This window comes from Anolis sagrei, chromosome 4, assembly GCF_037176765.1.
Source record: "Anolis sagrei isolate rAnoSag1 chromosome 4, rAnoSag1.mat, whole genome shotgun sequence".
NCBI lineage: Eukaryota > Metazoa > Chordata > Lepidosauria > Squamata > Dactyloidae > Anolis > Anolis sagrei.
The window spans coordinates 53,689,140-53,705,152 of NC_090024.1; the positions used below are offsets into that span (position 1 = coordinate 53,689,140).

The following is a 16,013-nucleotide window of genomic DNA, read 5'->3' on the forward strand; positions in this document are numbered from 1 at the left end:
TGCTACAACTTCTTAAAATGAGTGACCATGACTAAATGCAAAACTCCAGATGTAGCCCGATCAGTGCAGAACATAGTGGGACTATTATTTTCCACAATTTGGAAACTATGCTTGTATTAATGCAGGCTGTATTTGGTGCAGTATTTATTTGTTTAATTATTATTTAGAACAGTTGTATCCCGTCCTATTCTCGACCTCCGAAGAGGGACTCAGGGCGGCTTCCAACAATATAAAAACACCAATAAAATACACAATTACATAAAATGATAATAAATATACTTTTAAAAACAGTTCACCAGGTTTAAAACGTCCTCCCATCATCTTCTGACCTACTTTCAATTACAATAAGCATATAATCCCAAGGTCTTTTTGCATGTAGTACTGTTGAGTCATGTATCTCCCCATCTCATATCTGTGCTTTGGTTCTTGTGACCTAAATGTAGAATTTTGAATTTGCCTCTATTGAATATCAGTGTGTTAATGTATGCCCAATTTCCTAGTTTATTAAGGTTCTTTTAAAGATTCCCATCTTCTAGTGTGTTAGGCCCCCTCCTACTATTGTGTCATCTGCAAATGTAACAATAATAACTTGCATCTAATCATCTTGACAGACACATTCTGGTTTCTACTGATCACTGCATTATATTCAATATACTTGCAGCCAGGCCCCTTCTACAGTGTCATATAATCCAGATTATCAAATCAGATAATCCACATCTGTTTGGACTGGATTATATGATTCTACACTGCCATATAACCCAGTTCAAAGCAGATAATCTGGATTTTTTTAATGGCAGTGTAGAAGGGGCCACGGACACCTGTATTATCAGTTCTAATAATTTTCCTGATATTGAGGTCAGGCTGACTGGTCTGTAATTTCCTGGATCTTCTCCTTTGGCATCTCACCTTCTCCCAGCCCTTTGGCACCTCATCTGTTCTTCAAGATTTCCCAGAAATGATGGCAAGTGGTTCAGAGTGTATATTAGCAAGTTATCCCTGGAATTCAGTTCATCTGGCCTTGCAGATTTGAACTCATTTAGGTTAGCCAAGTGATTCCTGAGTAACTCCATATCAGTCTTGATTTGCAATCCAGCTCCCTTGTCAAGGTCTCTGCTGCCACATGAAAACACACAGTCCTCTTTTTGGAAGAAAACTGAATCAAAATAGATATTGGACAATTCTGCCTCTTGATGCGATCCTTACTGAACAACAGTCCCAGTGTGTTCTTGATCATTCTCTTGTTTTCACCATATTCAACGAAATGTTTTTGTTGATCCTTGCTTCCTTAGCCAGGCTCACTTCTTCTGAAATACAGCATCTGATATTTGTTGGCAGTCTTTCATCCCAGCACTAACCAGTGTTGATCCTGCTTAACCTCCAAGTGCAGACAGGTACCTTTAGGGTTTTGAAGCATCTTCCTGAAATGTTTGCTGCTAAATATTATGTGTCTAGAATTCCTTTAGCATGGCACATAAGCAATCTCAAGTAATGCACTTTGTATTTCCTTACAACAGCTTTGCTCCATTCTTTACTATGCAATGGCTGTTGTAGAAGAGCTGATACAGCTGGCCATAAATGAAGCTGTTTTGGGGTTGCTGACAGTTTATTTAAAGTTAACGTAGTGTTTTTGCACACACTGTATATCACTGACTTAATGCTTCTTTCTAACTTCTGGGCAGCTGGAGCATATGTTGCTTCAAACACATTTGTAGATCTCTTTCTCCTTTCTCCCAAAGTGATACAAGTATGTGATATAATACTATCATGGTAAGAATTTCCATGCAAGTGTTTTTATTACGAAGTGAAATGGGAGTTGGGACACTTTGAAGCCTTGCTGATTATGGGACAGGGAAGGGGAAGAGATGTGGAGCTGCTGTTTTTGGCAAGAGACACATTATCCCTTATCATATCTAAGTACAGCCCTGCAAGAAAAAATGAATAGCTCAGCATTTCAACATTTTTATGCCACATGTTTGTACCTCATTGTGTTAAAATTAAAGTGCTTGTCAGTTGCTATCCTTGGAAAATAGCCTGATTCCAACAGGACCAAGTAATATTACATTTTTGCCATGCAGCAATAGGACCCTAAATGCCCTAAAGGCACCATATCCTATCTGACCTTGGAAGCTAAGCACAGTCAGCCCTTGCTAGTACTTGGATCGGAAACTGCCAATAAACACCATGCTGTATTTCAGAAGAAGGAATTGGAAAGAAGGAGTCCCTGCTCTCAGTCCCACCTTGTCTCAAGCACAGCTGGTGGGAACGAGAGATAGGGCCTTCTCCATGATTGCTCCTTGCCTTTGGGACTTCCTCCCACAAGAATTAAAAACTGCTCTTAAAAACCCACCTATGCACTTTGGCGTATGGAGAGGAGGAAGACTAACATGGCTGATTTATACTGTCACCAAGATATGTTACATCTTGTCTAGAGACTGGAACTGACTTCAGCCTGTTGGTTGTTGCACATCATGTCACCCTTTTATAAGGTTTTAGCTTTTGTTCTTAGTTGTTTTTATTTAGTGTTAAATTTATATTAACTATAATATCCATATAGGTTATTTAAGTTCTTACTGTCGGTTACTTTGTTATTAAGTTTAAAGTTAGTTTTTTTTAATTGTACTGTCCTAATGTAATTTGTTTGAATGTTTTTTTCCCTTTTTTGGCATTGAATGATTGCCATACATGTTGGAAATTGCCTGAGTCCCTTGGGGGAAATAGGGTGGTCTACAATTAAAGTATTATTATTTGAAACACAACAAGATTAGTACACAGCAAACAAGATCACTATGCTGGCTGTGGTATTGGATCACACGTCAGACACTTCCCAAGTGTCTAGGACTGTGTGATGTATCAGCAAATAATGCGTGCAGATCCTAGTAGGGTGGCCTTTTTGTAGCTGACAGATGGTAATTTTGTCAGCACCGATTGTGTTTAAGTGCAGGCCAAGGTCTTTAAGCACTGCACCAGTGTGCCGATCACCACTGGGACCACTTTTACTGGCTTGTGCCATATTCTTTGCATATTATTATTATTATTATTATTATTATTATTATTATTTACCTTTTCTCAGTCTGAAGGTAATGTTAAATAATATTTTAAATGCCGTTGTGCATGAAACAAAATTTGTGTACATTGAACCATCAGAAAGCAAAGTATCTCAACCACTGTGTGGGCAATTTTAGGTTTTGGAATATTTTTATATAAGCGATGCTCAACCTGTACCACTTTTGGGTTATATATTGCATGGGTGATTTTCCTAAAAGTCTAAAATTTTGCTTGATGGTTTTTCTGATTGGGTTAAATCTAGACCTCCAAAAGTAGAATTTTGCTTGTGAAATGAAGTTGGTATGCTGTGTCTTGGCTTCTTCCTATTTTCTCTGCACCCAATTAAATATGTCTAATTGAGATTTTGCCTTTTTGGGTTGGCAAGTGTCTGTTATTACAAAGTATGGTCCTAATTTGTGGGCTTAAAGCTTTTCCTTTGACAATAAACTCTTGGTATCTGCTGGGATTTGGTTCCAGGCCCCCAAATCCATACATGTATACAACGGCACAGGAAAATGGTTCCCCTTCTGTAAAATGGCAAAATCAAGATTTGCCTTTTGGTATGGATGGTTAAATCTGTGGATGCAAAAATCCATGGCTACAGAAGGAAAACTGCATATAGATTGAACAGGATGCCCGAACGTCCTGTATTTGAAGTGTGGGCTGTTCATAAAGACAGAAATGTGTGTATTATGTGATTTTTGAGTGTGAACGGTATATTAATTGCATGGAAGAACATGTGGCTAAGTTAATACACATCTATATTTTCATTTGGTATTTGGGTAGAACAAAAATGAGCTAATAGCTTTGTAATCCTGACTATTGGTTTGTTGAACATTGCCTGATGGGGATAAACGGCAATTGGTTTTATTATTTTATTTTTAGTATGTTTTAGCAGAATTTTTGTGTTTTATGATGCCTTTTTGATATTTTGTTTATTAAGTTAATTAGGTTGGTTTATATTTTCTAAAGTACTTGTCGTGATGTAATTTGTATGGTTTTCTTTTTGGCAATTGAATGTTTGCCTTATATGTTGGAAATTGCCCGGAGTCTCTTCGGGGAGATAGGGCAGTATACAGATAAAGATGATGATGATGATGATGATTATTTGAAACACAACAAGATTAGTAGACAGCAAACAAGATCACTATGCTGGCTGTTGTATTGGATAACACGTTGGACACTTCCCATTATTATTATTATTATTATTATTATTATTATTATTTCCCATTATTATTATTATTATTAGTAGTAGTAGTATTTTACTTCTTTTTTTTGTCGTGTCAGGAGCAACTTGAGAAACTGCAGGTTGCTTCTGGTGTGAGAGAATTGGCCGTCTGCAAGGACATTGCCCAGGGGACACCCAGATGAATTGATGTTTTTATCATCCTTGTGGGAGGCTTCTCTCATGTCCCCGCATGAGGAGCTGGAGCTGATAGAGGGAGCTCACCCGCCTCTCCCCGGTTCGAACCTGTGACCTGTCGGTCTTCAGACCTGCTGGCACAGGGGTTTAACCCACTGCGCCACTGGGGGCTCCAGTATTTTACTGACACAAAAACACAGTATGACACAGCAAACGAGATATATATCCAGCATTATTATTATTATTATTATTATTATTATCATAATTATTATTACATTATTATTACATTCTCCCCACATATTTAATTGTAGTATTATTTCATTGAGTCTCAACATTAAAAAGATACTGGATGGAACATAATGAGCAGGCTTTTGTTTTTAAAACAATATATTTCTCCTTGAAACAAAACCTTTCCGTTTCTTTCCCCTCAGGTTTTAATAGGCATGTATTTGCTAACTGCTGGATTGGGAGTCGAAGTTTGGCAGAAGCCTCTCATCTTTGATTATTATCTCACAGACACACTAATAATCCTCCTGATAGGTAAGCAATTTAAAACAGCAACAACAAGAATCCTACAGTATGCAGCTGCCAATTTGAATATACTTTTCAGCATACTGATGATTCCTCCATACTTCTATTAAATGTCAAGACAACGAAGGCCCGGTGCAGTCAATGTTCACATGCTTTAGGCTGTACACGTTTCCTTGAAAGCAAGCAGAATTCTGAAATGTTAACTTATAGAGGTGGTACAAAAGCATTACTGTCGAGAGAGTCTAATTCATTACCATTACATGATTTTGCTTTTACAAAGGAAACATTATCTGTGTTAGCAGTATGTTATTATACATTCATTTTAAAAACAAAGATCAAGTACGAGTGCACAAATTGGACTGAAATGTAAACTGAATCCCCCAATATGTTAAAGAAACATGTATTTACTCAAAACATTAGGATTGTTGTTGTTGTCATATGGTTATAACACTGGGAAAATCTATAATGAATAACAGCTTACTTTCAAACACTTAAGCTCCGAGAGAAAGCCGGAGGCATTTATCTCTGAATAGACTTTGATAAATATCAGGCAGCAAACTGAAGCTAGCTGTCTTGCTGAACTAAATCTTCTTTACATTGGGAGCAGGACAAAGCGCTTGGTTACTGTACATCCAGAGTTGTCTGAACTCTGTACATTCCAAAATTACAGCTCAATTTTTTTCCTATTCTAGAGAGGGAAGAGATACGAAAATATAAGATTCCAGAAGAGGAATCCAAGAATAGAACTCTTATTGGGTTGTTGTAGGCTTTTCAGGCTGTATGGTCATGTTCTAGAAGCATTCTCTCCTGACGTTTCACCTGCATCTGTGGCAAGCATTCTTCTGAGGATGCTTGCCACAGATGCAGGCGAAACATCAGGAGAGCATGCTTCTAGAACATGGCCATACAGCCCGAAAAATCCTACAACAACACAGTGATTCCGGCCATGAAAGCCTTCGACAGTACATAGAACTCTTATCTCCCATCTTACAAATTAGTTTTGACTTTCCTCTATGACCCAGAAGCCATAAGGTTGCAGCCTTAAGCATTTATTCCACCAACTAGATTAAATTGTTATTTTCCATTATCAATGATTGAGGAAGTGCGGGATGGGGAGAGAAAAACAAAATACTACTAAGAGCCTCGTATACTTTTTATAACTGTTTCCCAGTCTCCCCATGGGAACTATCAAATATTAATTGGACATCACTTAGCCATCTGGTGGCATTTATTAGTCACTACTGAGCATTTGACAGTGACCCTCTGCTTGCTATGATCAATAGTTGGCAGAAGTATCTGAGCATCTATGGGCGATAAGGGCTGAAGATTCACTTGGCCATAGTAATGGTGGTAGTAGCAAGCTGCCTAAATGGCCAGGTTATTCATAATCAAAATACAGAAACTGTATTAATGGAGGGAATGGCCAGAAAAATTCACTTGCCCCTCTAAGGAACAACAACACATCTGCAAAATAATAATAATAATAATAATAATAATAATAATAATAATAATAATACAAAAAGTTGTTGTAATCAATGTGTTCTTTCTGGTTAGAAATTGAACTTCATATGAAAGCAAACCAAACCATAAAAAAAATGTAAAAAGGGAACAGTCACTGAGTGCATATTTTAGCTTGAAACTATTTCTGCTCCCTTTGCTTGCTTTTCTTTTGAGAAATCAAACTTTAAGATTGCAGCAGGAAATTTAGGTTTAACCTCAAGCACCATTGTTTGGTCTCATCGCTATACTAATGTGATGCAGATGTTTTAACTGCTGTATGTAAGTTCTTATTGCAAAGGCTCTTTTTAATAGAAACCATAACCGCAGCACAGATTAAGGCAGTTCTGAGAACGGCAAGGCTGTAAATGTTCAGGCAGGTATTCAAAATACTTGAGCTGTTTCTTGTTACAGGAAGACCAGCCAGATGTTCTAAACAGTGCAGCTGCTGTCTCTGTCTTCAGCGGGAAAGAAAGGGGAAATTAGGAAGTAATTGTGATATTAAGATAATAAACAATATGAAGACTTGCATCTGCAAGAAAACCATTTTCAAGTTTTTTTAAGAACAAAGATTATGTATGCACACAATTACATTAGACTTGCACAAAATAGGTCCATTTGACAATTGCTGCTTCTAGTTGGGGAATTTAAAATATCTATCATTAATGGCCTTTGTGGCGTAATGAAAATCATGCATAGTTTATGTTTTATCAGTCCATACACTGTCTTGCCAGAGAAAGAAAAATATGCCATGCAGATTATCAGTAAAGGACAAGGAGTTTACTCTTTGTAATGCAGAGCAACATATATACAATCATGTGAACAGTTGCATTGACTCACACAATGTCCTTTTAGAGATATTCAAAATGGTCTTTAAGGTGTCCATGTGGAAAATCTCCTTCCAGCAGCTCTTGAAGCAAGAAGTGTCTCTCTCTGTGCAAGCTCCTGCACAGCTCAAGCCTAAAAATGTAACTGTTGCCAAAACTCTGGCAGCTAAAAAGAAGGACCATAATGAAGGGCAAATACTGTAGGAACCTATTTCAACCTATTGGACCTACGGAACGCGAAACACTGACCATGAGATTGCTTACTGTTGTGCTATGGTGCTATATATTGATGTTTTTAATCTGTTAATTATTTACTGTTTTTATATCTGTATGTATTTGTATAAGGGCATCGAATTGTGCCTTCTGTGTAAGCCGCCCTGAGTCCCCCCTCGGGGGTGAGAAGGGCGGGGTATAAGTAGCAGAAATAAATAAATAATAAATAATAAATAAATAAACTCCCAGGCTCAGCTGGCTCTCTAGGCCTAATCAATCAGCTTCATGCTTTGCATGTTCAGTTAACACACTCACTAACTGATTTTTACATATCCTTACAGCCTCTGTATAAAAATCTTTTGGAAACAATTGGGGTCTTTTCAAGAACTTAAAAGTGAGATGGAAAGGTATTTTTCTCACCGGGCATCTATGACTCTTCTTACTCTTCCTGGGTTCAGAGATGCACAGAACAGTTAAGGCCTATGTTGCTGCCTGATTGAGAATCTTTTTATGTTGTTCCCACCACATCTATCCAGAAAGATAATGAAAAAACAGTGGAAAAAGAAAGTACATCTTCCTTCCCCAGACTGAAGGCAGGAAAGGAGAAGGAGAAACATGTGGAGAAAGAGAAGTTAAGGAAGAGAAATACCCATATTTACTAGAGTCTAATACACCATCGAATCAAATGCACACCTCAGTTTTTAAAACCCTGAAACCAAAAGAAGTATTTGCTGCCAAATGTAAAGCATGTAGAGTTCAGTGGCAAAAAGTGTGCTCTTTGTCATTTAGACAAAAAAGGTGTGCATTCCTTCTTTGAAAACAAAAATATTAGAACGCCAAACCTTCCACTAGTGGAAAAGAAAACTTTGGGGTTCATGTATGCTATAGAATGAATCCACTTTAATTGCCTTGACTCAATGCTATGGAGTTAGGGACTTGTAGTTTTACAAAGTCTTGAGCCTTCTCTGCCAAAGAATGCTGATGCCTCACCAAACTACCAATGCCATAGCCTTGAGCCATTGCAAGATTACTGCTCTTCAAACAGGAGCTCCAGAAGCAACTCCTGAAGCAGTTTCTTGTTTTCCTTCTGCTCAGCACAAAAATTATAATATGACTCAAATCTAATGAGCACTCTAATTTTGGTGAGGGTAATTTAGCCCAAAAGGTAAGCAGTAGATTCAAGTAAATAATGGTTGCTTTAGTATAGAGGCCAGTAGGAACATACGATATGGGGTACAGAGAAATATGGAGGGGAATTACAGAAATGGGCTAAGGAAAAACATTGGCAAAAAGCAGCTGACAGCAGTGCAGCTTCTAGAGCTCTGTTTCAGAATAATTTTAGTTGTGTGCTTATGTCCCAAACAGTGGTAATTAGCAACAAGGCAACAGATCAGCTTCTAAGATATTAAAGCAGTATATATTCACAGTTAACTTTTATATTGGATTTAGTACAGTATTTACGACTTGTAGCAGTATACTTTATTTTTAGCAGGCTTATAAAATGTAGAAACTGCAAGGAACTGTTTGCATATGAAGTATTCCCACAATCCATTAACATCCTTTTTGAAGATACAGTGTTTTGTTCCTCCTATGTTCCACAGCTGGTTTTCCATCTCCTCCCCGTGCACCCAAATATGATTTTGCCACTAAACTGTTTTTGATGGTAATTGATGTGTTAGGCTTTTTCAAAATTATTATTCTAGAATTCCTTTGACTTCTGTATCCTTCAGGGTTTCTCCAAGTGAACTGATAATTCCCCTTTTCTGCCTCACTTCAGTTGCCATAGCTCAGTATCAGAGTTTACTGTTAGCATCTACAAGGAGGGTGTGCAATGAAATGTTTTAGGACTTCTTCATGGAGGCTTCTTTTCAGCAGAAGCAATGGGTTTTTCAAGTTCGGCCATAGAGTCTGATGGCTCCTATCACACCTATTATTTACAAGTGCTTCCCGGGTGGTTCTGTGATGGAACTGAAAAAGAAGTGGTGCTGAAAATAAGCCATTGGCCCGCAATGGGAAACTTCCCATCTTTCCATATGGAAAGATGAGTTGAGGTGGCTTATTGAGGCTTTTTCTTATATGATGAGACAGGGGAAAGCTGGGATGGTGCGGGGCATGGGTGACAGTTCCCCACGCCCCCTAGAAGGGCTTATGGGATTGTCATTTTGGAGTAGAGGCAACAGCAGTGTGTGGAGAGAGACAGAAGGAAGCCCTTGATACCAGGAATGTGAGGTGACAGCTCTCCATTGCTCCTGGCACAAAGGTCATCTTTCAGTCTCCTCATCCTCTCACCACAGCCATCTCCAAAGAGAGAGAGAGAGAGAAGAGTCCCTGCGCTCTCAGCTGCCATTCTCCAATCTCACTTCAAAAAAGGTGAAGGCAGGGGGCAGCCCCCTACTACGGGGCGGCTCCAGGTTCAGAGATGAGAGGGCCATCTATCTGCCTGCCTTTTTGATGCTTTGCCCTCCAGGGAGACAGTGGTCAGCAGCCAGGGCCCAGGTGGGGTGCCCTCTCTGCACTGGCCATCTTTGCTAGGCAATGCCAAGGGGAGGCAACCCCACGGAGGAAGGTAGGAAGGAGCCTCAGCATGTGTGTGTGGTGAAGGGGGTCTCTCTCACCGGCAGTGAGGCGCCACCGTCAGCACTAGGCTCCAGGGCCAAGGCATAGCAATACACCTTCCTGGTTCTCCTTCCTTCCCCGTGTGATGAGGGGAAGCCAGGATGGAGAGGGGCATAGGATGGGTGGGCACTGTTGAAACACAGTGAGACTGACTGATTCTGGTGGCATGTGTGACAAGGTCTTTAGTGTGAAATGCACTCATTTTGGATACACCATTAATGGGTGTTAGTTTATATTGTGAATGGCCAATGTCCCCATTGTGAGGTGAAATTTGCTGAAGAATGAAAAATCTCAACTCTACTGCTTTCCAGACAGACTGTCTCAAGGCTGGGTGATAGCTTCAATCACCCCCATTGTATAAATTGATATATGTACACAATAAAGGGACAGAGATTGGAACAAAAATATATTAAAAAGGTAAAATGTATATAAATTAATGCTAGAATAGAACAAAGTACATCATTGCCAAGAGTAGAGATTTAGAGATTTTCGCTGTTCTTGCAATCATTACTAATTTGATTCACACATAACTGGCTGAGGCCATTACAGACTTGATGCAGATGTGGTCGAAGTGCACAAAGCATATGGAAGAACATTGCTTGACACACATTTAGATGTTTTAGCTGTATATGTTTCTCAATCCACTAATCTGCTAACTGATCTATGGAAAGATGCCATTGTCAACTGAGAGGCAAGAACTATTGTGTATTTTTGCTGAAACACTCAAGAATTGAGTAGTGGGTAGGTTGGAAAAATAACTCATCCAGATTTGGAATCAGTTAAATGCATCAAAAATATCAACACTTACATTCATTATAAAAATTAGTGAACAGAAATTAGTAATTAAGTAAATAGTAAATAAAGTTTATATTTCTGACTCTAAACATCGTTTTATTAGTGCATGTTAAAAACAATTATTTCTTAATTTGTTTATGTCCTGTTCCTGTTTCCTGCTTTTTGTGATGTTTCTGTAATGGTTTCTGTATGTCTTTTTGTTATAGATTGCTTCAAATTAATTTTAAAACAAATGGCTCAAACTGATATGTCATATACTAGCAGAACAGTTTCATGTTCATCATCATATTCAAATCATCACTTCAAATTGCACTGAATTTATTTTAGCCTTTACAGGATAGTCCTAATCCAAAGATGGTTCTTTTTGAAAGACAGGAGATGCTTTAAAAAGCTCTGGCTTTTCCTCACATCATACACCAAGGCACGACATGCACTGTATCATTGGCTCTCAACCTTTGAGTCCTTTCGTATTTGTACTCCCCAAATCCTTGAGCATGGATCATGCTATCTGTGGCTTTGATGACTTGAGATATAAAACACCTGGAGAACCAAATATTCAAAACCATTATTTCTATAGAGGGAGCAGTCAGAAAAGGAGGAACAAAAACGGGAGTTCAAGGCAAAGTGTAGACCAGTTTCACTTGCAAAATATCTAACTAAAGTTTCAAGGTGAATCCTGTAAATAAGATAATTTTGGATAGGTCCATTGCACAGAGCCTTCTATCCATGTTGTCCTGAGGTCAAGTCACTTTGCATTTTTATCATATTTAGCATCCTGGATAGTGTTGATAAAATATTCTTGGCTGGAATGAAAACTAAATGAGTAGTAACTAGCTACCCGTGCTGTCTTAGGTGGCTATTCTGATCAGGAAGATGGCATAGAGGGGGTAGTTAAATGTCTCATTTTATCTGCCACTGCTTTGACCAGATTAGCAGTCTCAACATCTCCATTTCAGTAAAAATCAAAGCCAGGAGATTCAGTAACAGATCTCACACAAAATGACCAATGTGTCTGCCTAGGGCTGTTGCTTTGCATATGGTGGTTCAGTTACTTTAGCCAAATTTCTGGTATTGTTCTTGAATCCACACCTTACACTACAAAATGCATGTAGAACATCATTTAAAATGTATATAGTTGTCTTTGTATATGGCTAAGACAAGGGGTTGTATGGGACATATGCAGAAAACACCCAGACATCCAAACTGTCTACTTTTTCTAGATTTCAAGTTTTGTCTATTATTTTGGAGATGTTCCTGTTCTTTCACCAGTGGATAAATATCAGGTCTATTGTTAGCACACTTAATTCCTTGACATAGCTGTATTGTTAATAGAGCTTTTTTTTAAAAAGCGGAGCAACCATGAATCACCATGTAAACATTTTCTCTTTCTAGTCTGCTGCATAATTCTTTCCCTTCCACAGACGCTCTACAACATTTACATGTAAGTGTCATCATGAGTAAATGCTCTATCATCCCGCTTAAGTCATTATGCCTCTGTCTCTTTTCCTTTTACTAAAATACATCTGATGTTTCAACAGGGAGTGTTTCCTTCAATGAGCAACTTGTCTTTAGATGTATTCCTGTGCGTGTCATGTCCCATCCAGTTTGCACTGTGTATTATTCCACTCTCTCTCCAACTATCTAACTCCTGTCTATGTTCATCCCAACTCCATAACCATAACACTATGAGACTCAAGAAGAGTGTTCTTTAGATTAACTCATTTCTGGAAGCAATATTTTAGTTTTAATTACTACTAATGTTTCACCCAAGTTTTTCATTTGTTCTGTCCTAAGAGATGATTCTCACGCTGTCTTCCTCACTTCAGCAAGATGCACTTATTTAACTATTTATATAACTAAACTGTTTTATTTCCAGTTAAAATATTTATTGAACGTGTCCCTGTTAAAACAACATCTGAAGTAGTTAAGCTGTTGCATTTGGCAAGTAGACTGTAACTGAATATCAGCTTGTTATTGCCTTTACAGGTAGCTCAGATAAAGTATGCTATTATTGAAGTTTTCCTAACTTTCCACCTCCTTAGTCTGTGAGCTTGACAAAATAAATGTGCTAGGTTTTTTATTCGAGAAGTATTTTTTTCATTCAGAAGTGCTAATTGGGTCTCATCACACTAGAGAAAAAATCCACTTAAAATCCAGTTGCTGCCTCTTGCAGAATTCTGGGGTTTGTAGTTTAGGAAGGAGCTTTTAACAGCCTCACTAAACTACAAACCCCAGAATTCTGCAGGAGGCAGAAACCGAATTTTAAATAGATTTTTTCTCTAGTATGATGTGAAACCAACTTCATCTACAAAGAGAGAACTAGGTTATTTTGCTCAGGAAGCATCTAAAGCAGAGATAAGAGTCATGCACCCTTCAAGGTATTGTTGACCTTAAGTCAGCACAGCATTGGCATTATCGCTTATGGCCACAGTCCAAAAACACCTGAAAGGCTATTGATCATTCAGAAAAAAAGCAAGTGGCCACTGGTGTACTGGACTCTGTTAATTCAGAATACAACAAGGGCTAAATCTGAGTCATATCAAAAAGTCTCCCTGCAAAGACTAGCATCATACATTAGAACTTTTTGTCTGGCAGAGTAAGCTCTCTACCAGCAGGGAGTCTTTGATGTGAGTTTTCAGATCCCTCCCAATTTCTGGAGAGCTCCAGCAGATACTTACTTTGAACATGTAAATGTACTCTCTTTGGTTTGGGAAGAAAAGCATTGCTCACTGTGAACAGAATTTCTATCAGTTTAGGAGTCCAATAAAATGCTTTAATTATACCACAGCTATTACTCTAACCTAGAATTGGGATAATGCAGGTTTAAGTGCAGATTGCCGTAACAGTTGGATTTGGAATAGTTTCCAAAAACCAAAAGGAAATCCCTTTAAGGGATGAATATGTCATCTTTACCATGTTGCACTCTTCCTTTTAGCTATTAGACATAACTTTGGGGAAACTTCCTAATAATTATTTTTGAAACAGGGATGAGATGGACAATAAAACCTTCATTGACATACATAAGTAAATGTTCTGTATAGGTAGGCTGCACTGATTATTTGAAGTTAACTTTTAACAGTTTCCCATTCATATATATAGTGATTAAAAACAAATTAATCGGAATGCCATCGTTAGGCAGATTGTGAAAACAAATGTGTTTTTTTTGCCAGAACAAAGATGTTTTCACATTTCCCATTCATATATAATTGGATATATTTTTAAAAAGAAGATGCCAATTCTTAATTAAGCCTGAAATCCTATGGTCCTTGAGAGGGCATACAACTAGCCATAGGATTCCCTTTCAAAGGCAAACTTCACCCTCAAAGGGGCAGATCCAATTCCAAATGTATCTAGGCAGGTTGGAAGGGCATAGCCAAAGCACTTATCTCTCCAGTGCTAGGCACAAGAAGCTCTAGTATGCCACCAGGACAAGATGGAAGGTTTGCCAGCATTGCAATGGGTTTGATTCATTTCCCTCCCATTAATGATGAAAAGAGAAAGTTTAATAGGGGAAAATTAGGAGAAGAGATGCCTTTCCTCTTCTGCTCAGTCGGGCACATCCTGGAAGGGCATTGGTTACACTGGAGATACTGAAGTCATTGTTCTTCAAGTGAACTGGTAAGATTGCCCTGCAAGAAGCATTGAGAGATTACTATGGAGAACAGACAAAACTTAATGAAAGTTCATTATCATGTAAAATGAAGTACAGGTAAGCTCAAGTACAACCACACTGGTTGTGGAAAATTTGTGTTGAATGAGGCTAAAAGCACCCCCCCCCTTTTTTTTTTTTGCAATGGCAGCAGCTCTTTTCCTAGCTGCTACAATCATCATATTGTCTCTTGCACACATTGTATGAATTGGTCTGGGAACAAAGCATTTCCCTCTGGTAGCATCGTAGTTTCAACAATGGCAATTTACTGTGGGTCTTTTGACTTTGAAATTTCTATAAATGAATGATGATGTCTCACTCCATCACACAACTTCTCTATTTTCAGAGCACATCGAAATAAAACACTACTCAAAGATTCTTTGTACGAGGGACTTCTACCACTATTATCCCCAACGGTGCTCTTTATACTTTTCACCATTTGGGTGACTCACTCTCCATGTGAAATATTAAAGAAACAAACAAGATTGTTTTTATGGATGGTTGGAGTTATTTTTGCAAATATCATGGTAAGTTATTCCTTGAGTTGTTGGGAATCAGGGGATCATTTTCATTCAAGGCACCTTCTCTTCCAGCATTGTACTAATCAACAAAATTGAACTATTTCTGAACATTATACAATACATATTTTCTTCATGTAGATACGAGATGCAGAAAAGAGAACATGACTTATTAGTGGCAGTGTGTTAATGTGTTTACATGATATTCGTACGTCTAGCATTTTATTTTCCAAAAACAGGAGAAAACATTAAATTTTATTAATAGTTACATACCTTTTATGCCTTCAGACACACAGTTGGTTCACTTTGTTCCACTTTGGAACCTGCATCAAGCTTGAGAGCCGTGTTTTATCCCTAAAGGGACAAGATATCTTGCAGAATGCTTTTGTCCTGAGAAGGTGCTTTGGTTAGGAGTTTAGACTGTTTCTCAGCCAGAAAAAACTTGCTTTGGAATTTCCTGTTCTTGACAATATCCAGACATATCTTAACTAATGATTGTGAGATGCTTACAAGGGAAGGCATACTGACAGATGTTCCTTGTTAAGCAGCAATTTACTATGTTTTTCCTGCTGTAAGATGCATGTTTCATGGCAGTGACAAAGAAATAGTGACTATTGTGTTTATGATTGGAAACACAAGGGGTTTTCCCCACTCTTTTTCATATTCCCACATTTCAAGAAGCTAGGAAGCACATTCTTACTGTCTTTGTTCTGGGATTTCTTTGTTTTATTTTACATGACACACAGTCTGGCTGCCATTGTAGTTTCTTTACTCTGGAAGTCGTAGCACATTAGCTACTGCTTTTCAGCGTAACATCCAGCATATGGGGCATAGACACAGTGATTGCAGTGGAATTAGAGCTGCAGCCTTATAGGGACGTATCCCTTTATCACAGTGGGACTTCTAAATAAATATGCCTAAGACCTTACCTTCAAGTGGCCTCAGGTCTGGTAGACTGG

The 16,013-nt window shown here is 38.3% G+C and overlaps 1 protein-coding gene across 3 annotated transcripts in view; it reads left to right on the forward strand.

Annotated features, from left to right (window-relative positions):
• The window catches only part of LOC132774803 (ethanolaminephosphotransferase 1-like), a 59,501-nt gene that overhangs the window by 37,482 nt on the left and 6,006 nt on the right, over nucleotides 1–16,013 (forward strand). For all 3 annotated transcript variants that reach the window (XM_060775269.2, XM_060775270.2, XM_067467431.1), the window contains exons 6-8: nucleotides 4,840–4,948; nucleotides 12,280–12,328; nucleotides 14,883–15,063. In XM_060775269.2, coding sequence (XP_060631252.1) covers nucleotides 4,840–4,948; nucleotides 12,280–12,328; nucleotides 14,883–15,063 — 339 coding nt within the window. The remainder of the gene's footprint in view (nucleotides 1–4,839; nucleotides 4,949–12,279; nucleotides 12,329–14,882; nucleotides 15,064–16,013) is intronic.